Source organism: Artibeus jamaicensis, unplaced genomic scaffold (assembly GCF_021234435.1).
Source record: "Artibeus jamaicensis isolate MK-2021 breed Jamaican fruit bat unplaced genomic scaffold, CSHL_Jam_final contig_465, whole genome shotgun sequence".
NCBI lineage: Eukaryota > Metazoa > Chordata > Mammalia > Chiroptera > Phyllostomidae > Artibeus > Artibeus jamaicensis.
Window position 1 is genome coordinate 30,829,971 of NW_026521843.1, and position 13,185 is coordinate 30,843,155.

The window sequence follows — 13,185 nt, forward strand, 5'->3', positions numbered from 1 at the left end:
TCTTTGAAATAATTATTTGAAATCCAGTGTATCTTTTATACTTATCTGTCTCAGCTCAGGCTAGTCATATTTCAGGTGCTCAACAGCCATGTGTGGCTGGTGGCTCCTGTATTAAACAGCACAAGTCCAGCCTGTTTCTAAGGAGAATGATTCTCTTTTTCACTCGGTGTTTACAATATATCAAGGTCACATACGCAGGTCACATAGGCAGAAATGATTTCTTTTGATTCTAGCCATATAAGGACTTCCTTGTTAATGCATTTTAATGGCATCCACTTCTGCAATGTTTGCCATAGGGCAAGAGGAGGAAGGATTGGCTTTGACATGTAAAGAAGAAACTGAGAGAGCACTCAGAGCATTGCAGGCTGGTCATGGCACGATGATTGGTGAGGGCTTGTGGTTGGTATTTATTATCCAGATAGGGTCACTTGTGAAAATAGGTATGGGAAATATAGTTACCAGAAACAATATAGAAGAATGTAATGAGTTCTAGATCAAGGGTCAGAAGAACTGGGCACTAGGCCACACATTGGAGGAGAGAAGTAAGCTAACATCGACCAAGCTGATTGCTCTAGGCACTTGGAACCCATTTCATTATACCCAGTGAGCCCAATAGTTAGGTATTATAACCGACTCCAGTTTACACAAGAAGAAACGGAGGGTAGAGAGATGGAATCCTGGATAATTATGGAGTCAGAGTAAAGTCTCAGCTCTCATTCCAAAGCTGCTATGTCCTTAACATTATAATCCATATGCATGCCATACAGTAGGTTGTATATTCTATCAGTAGGAGTTCAACTAAAGAAGCAGAACCAGTCTTGCATGCACATAGGTGTGTATGTGTTACATGGAATTGGCTTATACAATTGTGGGGTTGATTGAGAGGTCTCTGTAAGGATATTGTCTGTACATCTGATGCTGGAGCTTGAAGTCCACGGGACAAGCAGTCATAAAGGGAAGACCACGAGTATTCTGGAGGTTATAAGCCTGAGATGAAACCTCACAGGGTCAAACTGAGCCACATTTTCTTATTGCTTCTGACCTTGATGATGAAAGCATTCTGCAGAATCTGGGGTTCATCATCATAGAGCTAAATACACAGAGCTGGTCCGGGAGTCAGAGAACCTGAAGTAGGATCTAGGAGAAAGTAGAGCAACTGCAGGCCCAGCTGCTGCTTCTTAACAATGAGCTGAACCAGCTGATCAGCAATAAACTGTATGAATGACCAAATGGCTATGGCTTCCTCGCTACCCTCCTGTTTTTCCAAGAATCTTCCCCGTGGCCCACCCTAGTAGGAAACATAAGAAAAGGAATTCTGGGACATTTAACTCACCCTATCCGAGTTGGCACATTATAAAGCCATCATGTAGGTACTCAATAAATATTTGTTGAACAAATAAATGAGTGAATGAAGATCGTGCTGCTTCTCTAAGAAGTTTTCTGGTTGTCAGAACACTTAATCCTGGCTCTACCGCTTACAAACCAAACAATTTTAAACAGTCAACACTTTGGGTCTTGGTTTCCTCTTCTGAAAAACTCTAAGAATAATTCCTGTTGTGCCTATTTATTAGGACTTTTATAGGGATCAATTGAGGTGATTTGAACAAAAATGCTGTGGACAGTATAAAGTATAAAACAAATGTGATTTTGTAGTATTGCATTATTTTAATTATTAATATTGGTATTAATACTCCAGCTTCCTAATATATCACATGAAGTTAACAGTTCCTGACCAATGTACCTTATAGGTAACTGAAGAAAATTAAGTTAGTTGGAGTATATGGAAGCACTCTGTCAGGTGTGTCATGGAATATTTTTTCAAAGGCAAAACTCAATTATCATTCAACACTTGGATATTTTTGTACATCATTTTATTTCTGGGCTAAATGGCTTAGAGGGACAAGTGTGTAATTGGAACCATTGGTACCCCTGGGAACTGGAGGGCAGCGGCCATTCCTTGGGTGGGAGTTGTGGAAACTGGATGAGATTTCTGTCCTATGAGTCTGGGCTTGCATTTCACAGCAGCCAAACTTGCTCAGCAGAATGAAGAAATCCCTGCGGAAGTTCTTGGTGAAGATGGCATAGAGGAAGGGGTTTGCGCAGGAGTTGATGGGGTAGAACATGACCAGAAGGATCTTTGACTTGGACACACTGATAAGGGGCGCCTTGAGGGAGGCAGAGATGGCAAAGAAGGAGATGGGCGCCATACAGAGGAAGTCCGTGAAGATGAGCACAGCCATGCGCTTGGCGATTTTGGTATCACTAGAAGAAGACATGATGTTGGGATTCCTTACTGTGAGGAAGATGTGAGTGTAGCAGGCACAGATAACCACAAAGGCCAGGACATTAAGCACAAGGATGGACATGACATACAGCTGTGACAAGGGGCTGTCAATATCCATGGGAAGGCAGATGCTCACCTTCATGTAGCTGCTAATACCAAAGATGGGAAAGAGGGCAACTACAAAAGCAAAGGTCCAGCCTACCAGCATGACACTGCCAGCGTGGCGGAGCTGCACCCTGCATTCTAGCTGCATGGCGTGGGTGATGGTATGCCACCTTTCCAGAGTGATGGCTGTTAGAGTGTAGACTGAGAGCTCACTGGCAAAGACAGTGAAAAAGCCAGCAGCATCACAGCCTACCCCCGTTTGCCAGTCAATGGCATAGTTGTGGTACTGGCTTTGGGTGTGGATATCAACAGATGCTATGAGCAGCAGATAGATTCCAGTGCAGAGATCAGCAAAGGCCAGGTTACACATAAGGAACCGAGGGACCGTGAGTTTGTATTGACTGGTAATCAGAATCACCAGCACTGTGATGTTCCCAGTGATGGCTAGGAGGCTAATAAACCATATCAAGATTCTGAGAATATCATGCCCCATGATATCTTCACATGGATTGAAGGCATCTGGCTTAGGAGAGCAAGTCACATGAACCACTTCATTACATAAGCCATAGTCAAATTCGTTGTTCATCATGTCAAATCTTTTGGCGTAATTAGACTCATCATCTTCTGCCAAAGAGACTCTCTGACCCCTAGCCTGAGTTGCATCATCAATTTCTTGCCTTAAAATAGATTTGTTGCAAACTGGATGAAGCTCAGAGCTAGAGAAATACAAAAAGGAATAGAATCAACATCCTGGATCCAGAATGGCAAATATATCACTGTCTTTGCATAGAGCAGAAATGATGGGGTTTCTTCCTGAGATTTGCAACCCCCCTTCTACCAGTTTGTCTGCCCTTGAGGCTAAGATCAAGGGTTAATGCTGCTTACTGTAAATGAACAGAACAACTTGTGTATTTATTCCGAGCGTTAGATGGCCCACTGGGGAAACCATCTGGCCACAACCTGAATGTGGGGAGGAAGGCGCCTGGGACTAGCTAAGCCTTCACTGTTAAGTGCAAATAATTTACAGACCTGATATCAACTCCACCATTTCCCTCCCTCATCTCCATTCAAGTACCTCTTAATATGCTTGGATAGGATCTATCCTCAGTCCTGTACCCAAGTTGCTGGAAAATCTGGACAGTTTTCTGATTCAGATGAGAACTTCCTTGCTTCTTTTATTTACATAAATTGGAAGATTAGTCTGTAGTTAGTTCCCAGCCAGCTCCTGCCTCTGGCTCTTGGTACCTAGGCTACTGGGAGATCTGCTAATTTGCTTGAAATGTTACTGAGGGTCCTATTTATTATTTCACTCTCCAGGGGCCACAGTAGTCTTCAGGCATACATTTGTCTGCAGAGTAAACCTGGCTGTCTCATGTTAAATTGCTCCCTAGTGAGTGCCCAAAAGAGCAAATGAAGGTTGCAAGGGGGCCTAATTTATTTTGAGATTGCAAGTCATCTCCTGGGGAGCTGGCTCTTCTTGGGCTCACTTTTCTGTCTTAGTTTTTCTTTTAGACCCAAATGTACAAGAGGCCTTGTCAACAGAATAAGGGCACTTTCAGAAGGGATTTGAACAACAGCCAGATCATAAATATTCTACCCACACAGGTGAGTAGTGCACGTAGAGACAGAGAGGGTAATAGTTCTGTTTTGAAGCAAAGGCTTCAAAGGAATTGGGATGGTTCATACTGGGTCTCTTTGGGCATGGAAAAAATCTCCATCTTTCTCTCTCTCTCTCTCTCTCTCTTTCTCTCTCTTTCTCTCTTTCATACATGCAAGTCCCTGCCCTCCCGTCCCCCAAATCCCACCCTCCCTAGGAGGCAAGCTCACAGCAATGTAGTCACTACTTTTCTTGCAAACCTTAACATAATCTCATATGTGAGTGTGAAGTGAGTGTTAAAACTTCTCAAAGATCCCCTCATAAGAAGGAGAGAGTGGCTGAAGGAGTGAAGGAGGTAAAGACACCATTTGATACTCAAGGATGAGACCTGGCCAAGTGGCTGAACCTGCATGGACTGAACTTTTCCCATTAACCTTTAGGAGAAGGGGTTGTCAGGGAGAACTCTTTCCTTCTTTCTCTCCCTCTGAGAAATGAACTGAATTGCTAGGAAGTCGTTTTCTCTTGGGCCAAAGGACTCTTTTTCTTTGGTTGTAGAATGTGCCGTCTTTTGTTTTAAGGAGGGACAGGGCTTCTCACATCTGTCATGGGTGCACTAAGGGGGCTGAAAACTTAACATACATGTAACTGAAAATTCAAAGGAAATCTTTTGTGTTAGAGATCTTACAAGAAAGGTGAGGCGAGCTCAGAGGTGGGTATACAGGGGATGGGAGAATATTCTGTGGTGCTTATTCTAATTCGGCTCCTAATCGCCGTCACAGGCACAGTGACAGCACAGTCTAGGACCAGGAAGTAAGTGACCTGGTGCCTGCAGACTGTGATTCCGTTCATTGGCACAAATCTGGCTTAACCCCCTATAGATGGGCTTCACTTCCCAGGGCTTATGTTGGACTCGGTGAAGATTCTTACTGTTGGTTCCACTACCAATATATTTTAAATATGGATGCTTTTCTTTCCTGAAACAGAAGTGACCCAATAACATGAGTGTGGAAAAAGGCAAGCAATACATGTCTCTGAGAAAATAACAGAAACCAAGGTGGAAATGTGGGAAATAAAATCTTGCTGCTGCAGTACCTTTGCAAATACTAAGAATCGTAAACAGCTGGGAATTCAGTTGAGGGTCAGTTAAGAAAGTGGTCCTCTTGGACCCTGATGAGTCAGCGAACAGACACTAGGGAAGTGCAGAGTGGAGCGGCCCAGAGCCCGAGCTTTGGAGGAGGATAGACCAGAGAGTTTGGATCTGAGTTTGGTTGGTGTTGGTCAGATTATTTACTGTCTCTGAGCTTCAGTTTTTGTCTCTGTGAGAAAGGAATAAAAATAACACTATTAGCTTTGTGAGAATTAAATGAGATAAAGATGCAAAGTCTCTCAGTGCCTGGCCCTGAGCACTCAGCAAATGTCAGCCATGAGGAGGCAGATGATGGTGGTGACTTATTAAGCTCATGTTGGGGCCTAGGCCCTGTGAGGGCACTTAGATGCATAAGTCATGGGTGTCAGTTTAAAATCTAGCTGTGAAGAAAAGGTCTAGATACAAGAACATTAAGTAATACAATGAACAAGATAACAATGCAAGTTGAGCATAGAGCTACGACAAGGAAATAACTGGTTCCATGACAGATGAGGAGTGTGGGTAACAAGGTCTTTTGCTGAGAGGCCAGAAGGGCCACTGGCCAAAACCTCATACTCACAGGGGCCTAACATTTACACTTTGGGTACTTGCAAATGAGGGTTGGAAGAATGGTTTCATCACACAGCTTTGAACTTGAATCTAAACCATACCGAGTATGGTATACAAGGAAATGACACCATTTAAAAAATTCCATGATCATCTTCTGAATAGTATAACTATTTTGTTTTGTGTTTGTGTGTGTAAATTTATTTGATTAATGACTAAACACCCACAGCAATTTTGCTCCATTTTGGCATGTTTTCTTAGGAGAGGCATGGGCCTCTCCTTTGCTGCACTGGATGGGCCCTTATGGTGAGTTACTACTGAGACCTAGAGAGGGTGAGAGCTGAGTGGTCTGGAGGGGTCAGGAAGGCTTCAAGGCAGCGGACAATGTAAGCAGACCTGGGGCTTTCTGGCTGGGAAGGCACGGAGGCTGCATCTACACTGTAGGGCACGGCCAGGCCAGAGAAGTGGGAGCGACACAGTAGATAGTACACATTCCTGTGCTGTGTTACCAGCACACCCCACGCAGCTCTCACGGTGATCTTAGTCTCCTTCGAGATTTTCCTGAGGGGTGTTCAGTTTCAGGGTTTTGGCAGTGGATGGGTATATCTCTTGCCCAGGCTGGAATAACTCTTGTGTGGCATATAAAAGTGACAAGCCTTCTGCCTCATCCTAAGCCCTTAAGAATTTTAATCATTAGGAAGAAATTCTCCAGCCCTTGAGCTAATTTGTGAGGAGTGTCTGATTCTGGCTCATTTCCCAGTGACAAATGCAAATTCTGAAAAGTAACCCCCTTTCTGAAAATCTTTCAAATGGGTCTGAGGGTGAATTCCTTGTTACTTTAAAATCATTTCTGGATGTTTTGCTTGTTGTTTTGTTTTATTTGATTTTGAGCAGAGCGTATGTCTACATGAACAGGTCAATGTATGTTAAAGGCTGGATAGTAGGGGAGACTGGGATAATGTCCTAGAGTGGTGGCAGGGCATCACGTGACTGAGTGCAGTGCGTGGTATGGATTATATCCATTCAGAGGCAGGTGAGAGCTTTGGGAGCTCCTGATACCCAATAATTCTATCTCTAGTTGGTTGTTTCATGTCTGGAATATGTGCAGTCTCAAGTACACCCTCTTTACTCGCTCCAGATCCTGTCTATGATTATCTAAAATTTTAACCAGTTATCTGCTGGGGTGTGGCTCCATTTGGATTACCTTCTTTAATCTGACCAACCTGGAAAGCCAAAGTGAACAGATGTCCTAAACTTTTTCCACCCTGTGAAGTACTAAAATCCGAAGAGAGGTGACAGAGGCTTAAAGTGGTTGGGATGTATTGTGGATGAGTGCATCAGTCTCTGAAGTGGCGTTTGTGTTTTTTCCCCTCCAGAGTTGACTTTAGTGGTCCCTGGGACAGTTATGGAGTACAGAGATCAGGACTTGAAGGATAAATTTATATTGGTACAGAGGAAAAAGGGAACAAATATAAATTTAACATCAGCTATGAGTTAAGCACTATGCTTCGTGTTTTTCATGTTATCTCATTTAATATTCGGTAGGTAGTCTACCATGTGAGTAGCCTTCTTCTGTGAGCCCATTTTTGAGAACATTGGAAATGCTCTACAACACTGAAGCTTTGATCTAGAATGTGCCTGAGGGCTTTTATCAGGTTGATCTCTCTGTCAGTGGATTCTCTTAACACCACAGATGTGTAGAAGTTGTGAACCACTTTCTGCATCGGAGAAATCCAAAGCAGGGCCCAAGAGATGGACAGGAGAGACTCACATTTGATGCTTCCAGTTAGCAAAGGCACAGCAGTGGCTGGGGTACGTGAGGCTGGCCTCCACGAGGGCAACAAACTTTTCCAGACTGGGAAGCTTTTTTAAGTTGTAAGCTGAACTGGCCCGCAGCTTCCTAAGATTTTCTAAGCCATAGCTAGGCAGGGAATGGATACTGGTTCTTGAAATATCTCTGTAAGGAGAAAAAGTAAACACAACCTGATTACCATGGGCCTAAAATTTTCTGCTCCATTAGCAGGCAAAATAGCAGGCACAGTAGTGATCCCCTTACATGGGCGAGGAGGGAGACTCCAATTCATCCAACACACCTTGGTCAGATCAATATTTGGCTAAGAGGACATTTGATTCAGTAAAAGTGCTGTGTTAAGTGGCAGGAGCACTTAGATAACAGGCCCTTTTGAATCCTGGATATACTCAGTCTGGCTGATCTGGGGCTTAAAAGTAGTCCTCTCCCCTTCTACAGTCTACAGAATAGACACCCACTAATTTGCCTAGGCGTGCAACCAGGGACTGAGACCATTTCCCCCACAATATCAAACCAGCTATAAAAATATTTCTGATGAGCTGGGGTGGAATCTGTGGCCAAATTTCAGAATAGGGTGAGAAGAGAATACACTACAAGGGAAAAAGGAGCCTGCTAGGTAGTAAAGGCACCCTCAGCACAGAGTCAAAATGGCAATATGGAGTATGAGCATGGCATCCACAGCCAGACTTGCCTGCATGTGTACCCTGCCCCCTACCTCTTGGATTTGTGATCTTGCCCACATTACATCACTTTTCCATTTAGCAATTTCCTAAGCTATAAAATAGGGATGATAATAATCAGAGGGTCGTTGTGAGAATTAAATGAGTTATTACACATACAGAACTTTCTGCCAAAAGAGAGCACATGATTGGCAGCTATAATCCATAAACTTCTCTCTCTCTCTCATGCACACGCACACAAGAATTCACATACATAGACTCAAATACACACAGTGGTTCTTGCTTTGTTAGGAGAGTGTCTGCCTGGGTACACCAGCAGAAGTCTACATGGGTGCCAGCACGAATGGATAGTTTCACCTGGTCCCTGTCCCTGGGGGCTTCTGAAGTCCTATCCTTGCTGGCTCCAACAACAGTGACACGGGTGCTTATCTGGCAGCACTGTTGGCAGCTGCAACCCTCAAAACAACCAACACCAGCTGGTGGGAGAAAGGAGATTTAAATGGTACCAGCCTAAACCTTTGGGGGTGAGCATTTTGGCTGTGAAGGAGTGCTTCTAATGGGGGTAGAAGCAAGCAATGACAAGGGTGGGTTCATTTCAGCACCTTGGGAGATACTTGGGGAGGGAGCATCTTCTAATGTCTACATTTCCTGTAAGTCAAAGCAGTGGGCACCAAGAGCAATGAAACTTTGGGTATGAGTACATATTTGCTGCCCCATATATTCTCATAGACTGTGTCATTCGTTCTCTTGCTAAAAAATTTATAATGCTTCCTTTTGTCCAGTGAAACCCACCCCAAGTGCTGTTTTACTTGGCACTTCCCTTTGCCAGTCAGACTTCTTGTACTGAGTTATCCACACCTGATGCCATTATTTACTGATCTCACAACCCAACACAGTTTCTACTCAACCCCTAGAGAAACAATACTCACTAAAGTCATACCTTAGCTCTAATTTTCTTGATTTCTCAGGTACATTTTACATGTAAAACATACCTCCTTTCTGAGACACTCTTGGCATTGCATTCTTTTTAATTTCTTCTGAAATATTCTTAGACTTTTTTGTTCTTTATCTTTTAAATACTGGAGTTTCTCCAGATTTGGGCCCCCTTCCAACTGTATGTGTTCTCCCAAGGTGCTATTACCCACCTTGGTTTCAGAGATCAGGTGTATGCAGATGACTTCTAGATGCGTATCCCAGTTCAGATCCTACTTCTGAACCCCAGGCCCAGGTAATCAGTTGCCCATCAGACCCCACCATTTTGATGACTTGCAAGTATTGAAGCTGCATGTATCATCTTCCTTAGTAATGTACTTTTGCTTTTGTTTTTCCTATCTCAGCAAATAACCCCTACATTTTGCCCTGTGGTTCAAGGTCGAAACCTGGGGGTCATCCTTAAATTCTTTCTTACTTACAATCAGTTTTTTGTTCTCACAAGCCCAACTTTTACATCTGTTTCAAGTCAGTTCACTCCTCCAGCACAGCTTTAGTCTTTAGTCTAGTTCACCACAATCTCTGCCTAAACTAAGACAGTTATCTCATAACTGTTATTCTCATGACCATTATATCACTCAGGGTTCTTTAGAAGCAAAACCAATAAGATATATAGAGATGTGAGAGAAAATTTATCATGGGAATTGGCTCACACGACTATGGAGGCTGAGAAGTCCTGTGATACGCCATCTGAAAGCTGGGAAACCAGGAAAGCTGGTGCTATAATCCCCTCTGACTCCAAAGAACCAGGGAAGCCACTGGCCTAAGTCCCAGAGTCTGAAGGTTCACACACCAGGAGCTCTGATGTCTGAGGCCAGGAGAAGATAGATGTCCCAGCTCAAGAAGAAAGCAAGCAAATTTGCCTTTCCTCTGCCTTTTTGTTCAATTTTGGTTTCTCAAATGACTGGATGTTGCTTACCCACATTGGGGAGGGTGAATCTTCTTTACTCAGTCTATTGTTTATCAAAAGCTAATCTCTTTTGGAAAAACACAGAAACACCCAGAAATAATGTTCCCCAACTATGCAGGTATCCCACAGCACAGGAAAGTTAACACATAAAATTAACCATCACAACCATCTCTTTCTCTCTCTCCAGTGCAATTTTTACACTGCAGGTTGGGTGATATTTTAAAAAAGGCCAGTCAGATTATTACTTCCTGCTTAAAACTCTTCAACAATTCCCCATTGTCCTTCCGATGAAGTACAAAGCGCTGGATGATAATAGCATCCAGTTTTCTCTCTCATCCATTCTGAGTGCTTATCTGTGCTGTTCTGTATTGCAGAAGAAATGGTCTCTTCAGCTTCCATTTCCCAGGTACCACCTTGTCTGTCAATTTTCACGTGGTACTGGTGGGAAACTGGAAGATGGAAGGAAGAATAAAATTGGGGTGCTTGTCATCCCTCCTCTGCCTCAGGCAACAGCTCCTCTATGACTCCAGCTGTCATTGGACAGATCTTCTGAGAATCCAACTTCTACTAGTTGCCCCAGTACTTATGTGACAGTAAGACTTCATCCTCACTTACCTCTCAAATCAGCATTCATATTGGTTATCTACTATCGCTAATCTCTGGACTGCCAGTTCCCTGCTTGATATTTAGGCAAATTTACATTTTTGGAGCTCATGATTACCTTTACGTAGTATCTACATATATTTCACTTAGTTCTCTCCTTGTTAGATGCCAAGCCAATCAAATTTGCCAATAATATTGTTGAAATACTTCTGTATGCTTCCTGATTTTTTTTTTTGCTGTCTTGCTCTGTCACTACTGAGAGAAGTACATTAGAATCTCAAACTATAATTTTGGATTTGTATATTACTTCTTTTAGTTTCATCAATTTTTGTTTTATATATTTTTGATGACAATTTTTTAGGTACAAATTTAGTACAAATTTAGAATTTTTGTACCTTCCTGGTGGCTTTCTTTTTATCTGGTAATCTTGTCTTGTAACTATTTGGAATTTATTTTCTTTTTAATATATTTTATTGATTATGCCATTACAGTTGTCCCGTTTCTTCCCCCTCATTCCCCTCCACCTTGCATACCCCTCCCCCACCATTCTCCCCCCTTTAGTTTATATTCATGTGTCACAAGTTCTTTAGATTCTACATTTCCCATACTATTCTTGCCCTCCCCCTGTCTATTTTCTACCTACCATCTATGCTACTTATTCTCTGTACCTTCTCTTCCCTTCTCCTTCTCCCACTCCCCCTGTTGTTAACCCTCCATGTGATCTGCATTTCTATGGTTTGCTCCTGATCTAGCTGTCCTCTTAGTTTGCTTTTGTTTTAGGTGTTGTTCTTAATAACTGTGAGTTTGCTGTCCTTTCACTGTTCATCTTTTTTATCTTCTTTTTCTTAGATGAGTCCCTCTAATATTTCATATAATAAGGGCTTGGTGATGATGAACTCCTTGAATTTGATCTTATCTGAGAAGCACTTTGTCTGCCCTTTCTAAATGAAAGCTTTGCTGGATAGAGCAATCTTGGTTGTAGGTCTTTGGATTTCATGACTTGGAATACTTCTTTCCAGCCCCTTCTTGCCTGTAAGGTGTCTTTTGAGAAATCAGCTGACAGTCTGATGGGAACTCCTTTGTAGGTGACTGTCCCCTTAGCTCTTGCTGCTTCTAGGATTCTCTCCTTCATTTTAATGTGGGCTAATATAATGATGATTTGCCTTGGTGTGTTCCTCCTTGGGTCCACCTTCTTTGGGACTCTTTGAGCTTACTGGACTTCCTGCAAACCTATTTTCTTTGCCAGATTGGGAAGTTCTCCTTTATTATTTGTTCAAATAAGTTTTCCACTTGCTGCTCTTCCTCTTCCCCTTCTGGTACCACTATAATTCAGATGTTGGAATGTTTAAAGATGTCCTGGAGGTTCCTAAGCCTCTCCTCATTATTTTGAATTCTTATTTCTTCATCCTTTTCTGTTTGGTCATTTTTTTCTTGCTTCTGGTCCACTCCCTTGATTTGAGTCCCAGTTTCCTTTCCATCACTATTGGTTTCCTGTGCATTTCCCTTCATTTCAATTAGTTTAGCCTTCATATGTTCCTCCAATTTGTGGCTAAAATCAACCAGTTCTGTGAGCATCCTGATCACCAGTGTTTTGAACTGTGGATCTGATAGGTTGGCTATCTCTTGGTCGCTTAAAGTTATTGGCTCTGGGGCTTTGAGCTGTTCTTCTTGAGCCATAATGTTTTGGTCTGTTTGTGCCTGTTATGTATGAGGGGGGAGCCTTAGGTGTTCACCAGGATAGGGCAACCCAGTTGCTGGGTTGTGAGGGGGCGGGGTTAGAGAGGTGCAGTGGCGTTTGTTCTGCTCTCTCTCAGATTTCAGTCCCCTCTGCTGCTTCCCATAAGCAAACTGGGCCCCCCTTGTCCCAGCTCCTGGGTGTGTGGGCCTGTGCACCCTCCAGGACCATGTGGGTCTTTCCAATGAACTCTCTGTGAGCCTGGGAGCTTCTCCTGGCACCTCGACCCCGAACGTTTTTCCAATTGGTGCTTTTAGGTTTTAATTCCTGTTGCTGGGGCTCTAGCCTGCGTGGTCTGTCTCACTGCTTGCTCCTTTGCCTAGTTTATCTGAGTGTGAATATGTGACCATGGTCAGCTGGCCGCCTTGTACCCTCATTGGGTCTGCCCATTACCACCCCACACCTGGGATCTGCCAACTCCCGCCTGCGCGCCTAGGTCAGTCTGGCCAATTTTTCTTGCGTGACCCTGCTCCGCCAGCCACTGACTCTGCCCCTCATACCAGTGAGGCTGAATGGTTCATTGTTGTTGGACTTCTGTAAAGTTTAATTTTCTGTATTTTGGTTGCATTTTTGTTACTAAAACTTTGTTGTCTTTAAACTTAGTTGTGCGAGGAGGCGCAGTGTTTCCACCTACGCCTTCATCTTGGCCAGAAGTCCAGAACTTATTTTCTGATGGCCCGCTGGTTTATACCTCTATGTTGCTCTTCCCTCTTGAGCTCAACATTTATGTTCATGTGCCTTCTTATATCTACTTGGATGTGTAATAGGCAAGTCAAAC

The 13,185-nt window shown here is 43.2% G+C and overlaps 1 protein-coding gene across 1 annotated transcript in view; it reads right to left on the reverse strand.

The window, feature by feature from the left end:
- Nucleotides 1-1,871: 1,871 nt before the first annotated feature.
- Nucleotides 1,872-13,185, reverse strand: part of FSHR (follicle stimulating hormone receptor) — a 165,180-nt gene continuing 153,866 nt past the window's right edge. Inside the window, exons 9-10 of the mRNA XM_037161260.2 lie at nt 7,451-7,636; nt 1,872-3,105 (exon numbers count right to left, since the gene is read on the reverse strand). Of these exons, the coding sequence (XP_037017155.2) occupies nt 1,872-3,105; nt 7,451-7,636 (1,420 nt within the window). The remainder of the gene's footprint in view (nt 3,106-7,450; nt 7,637-13,185) is intronic.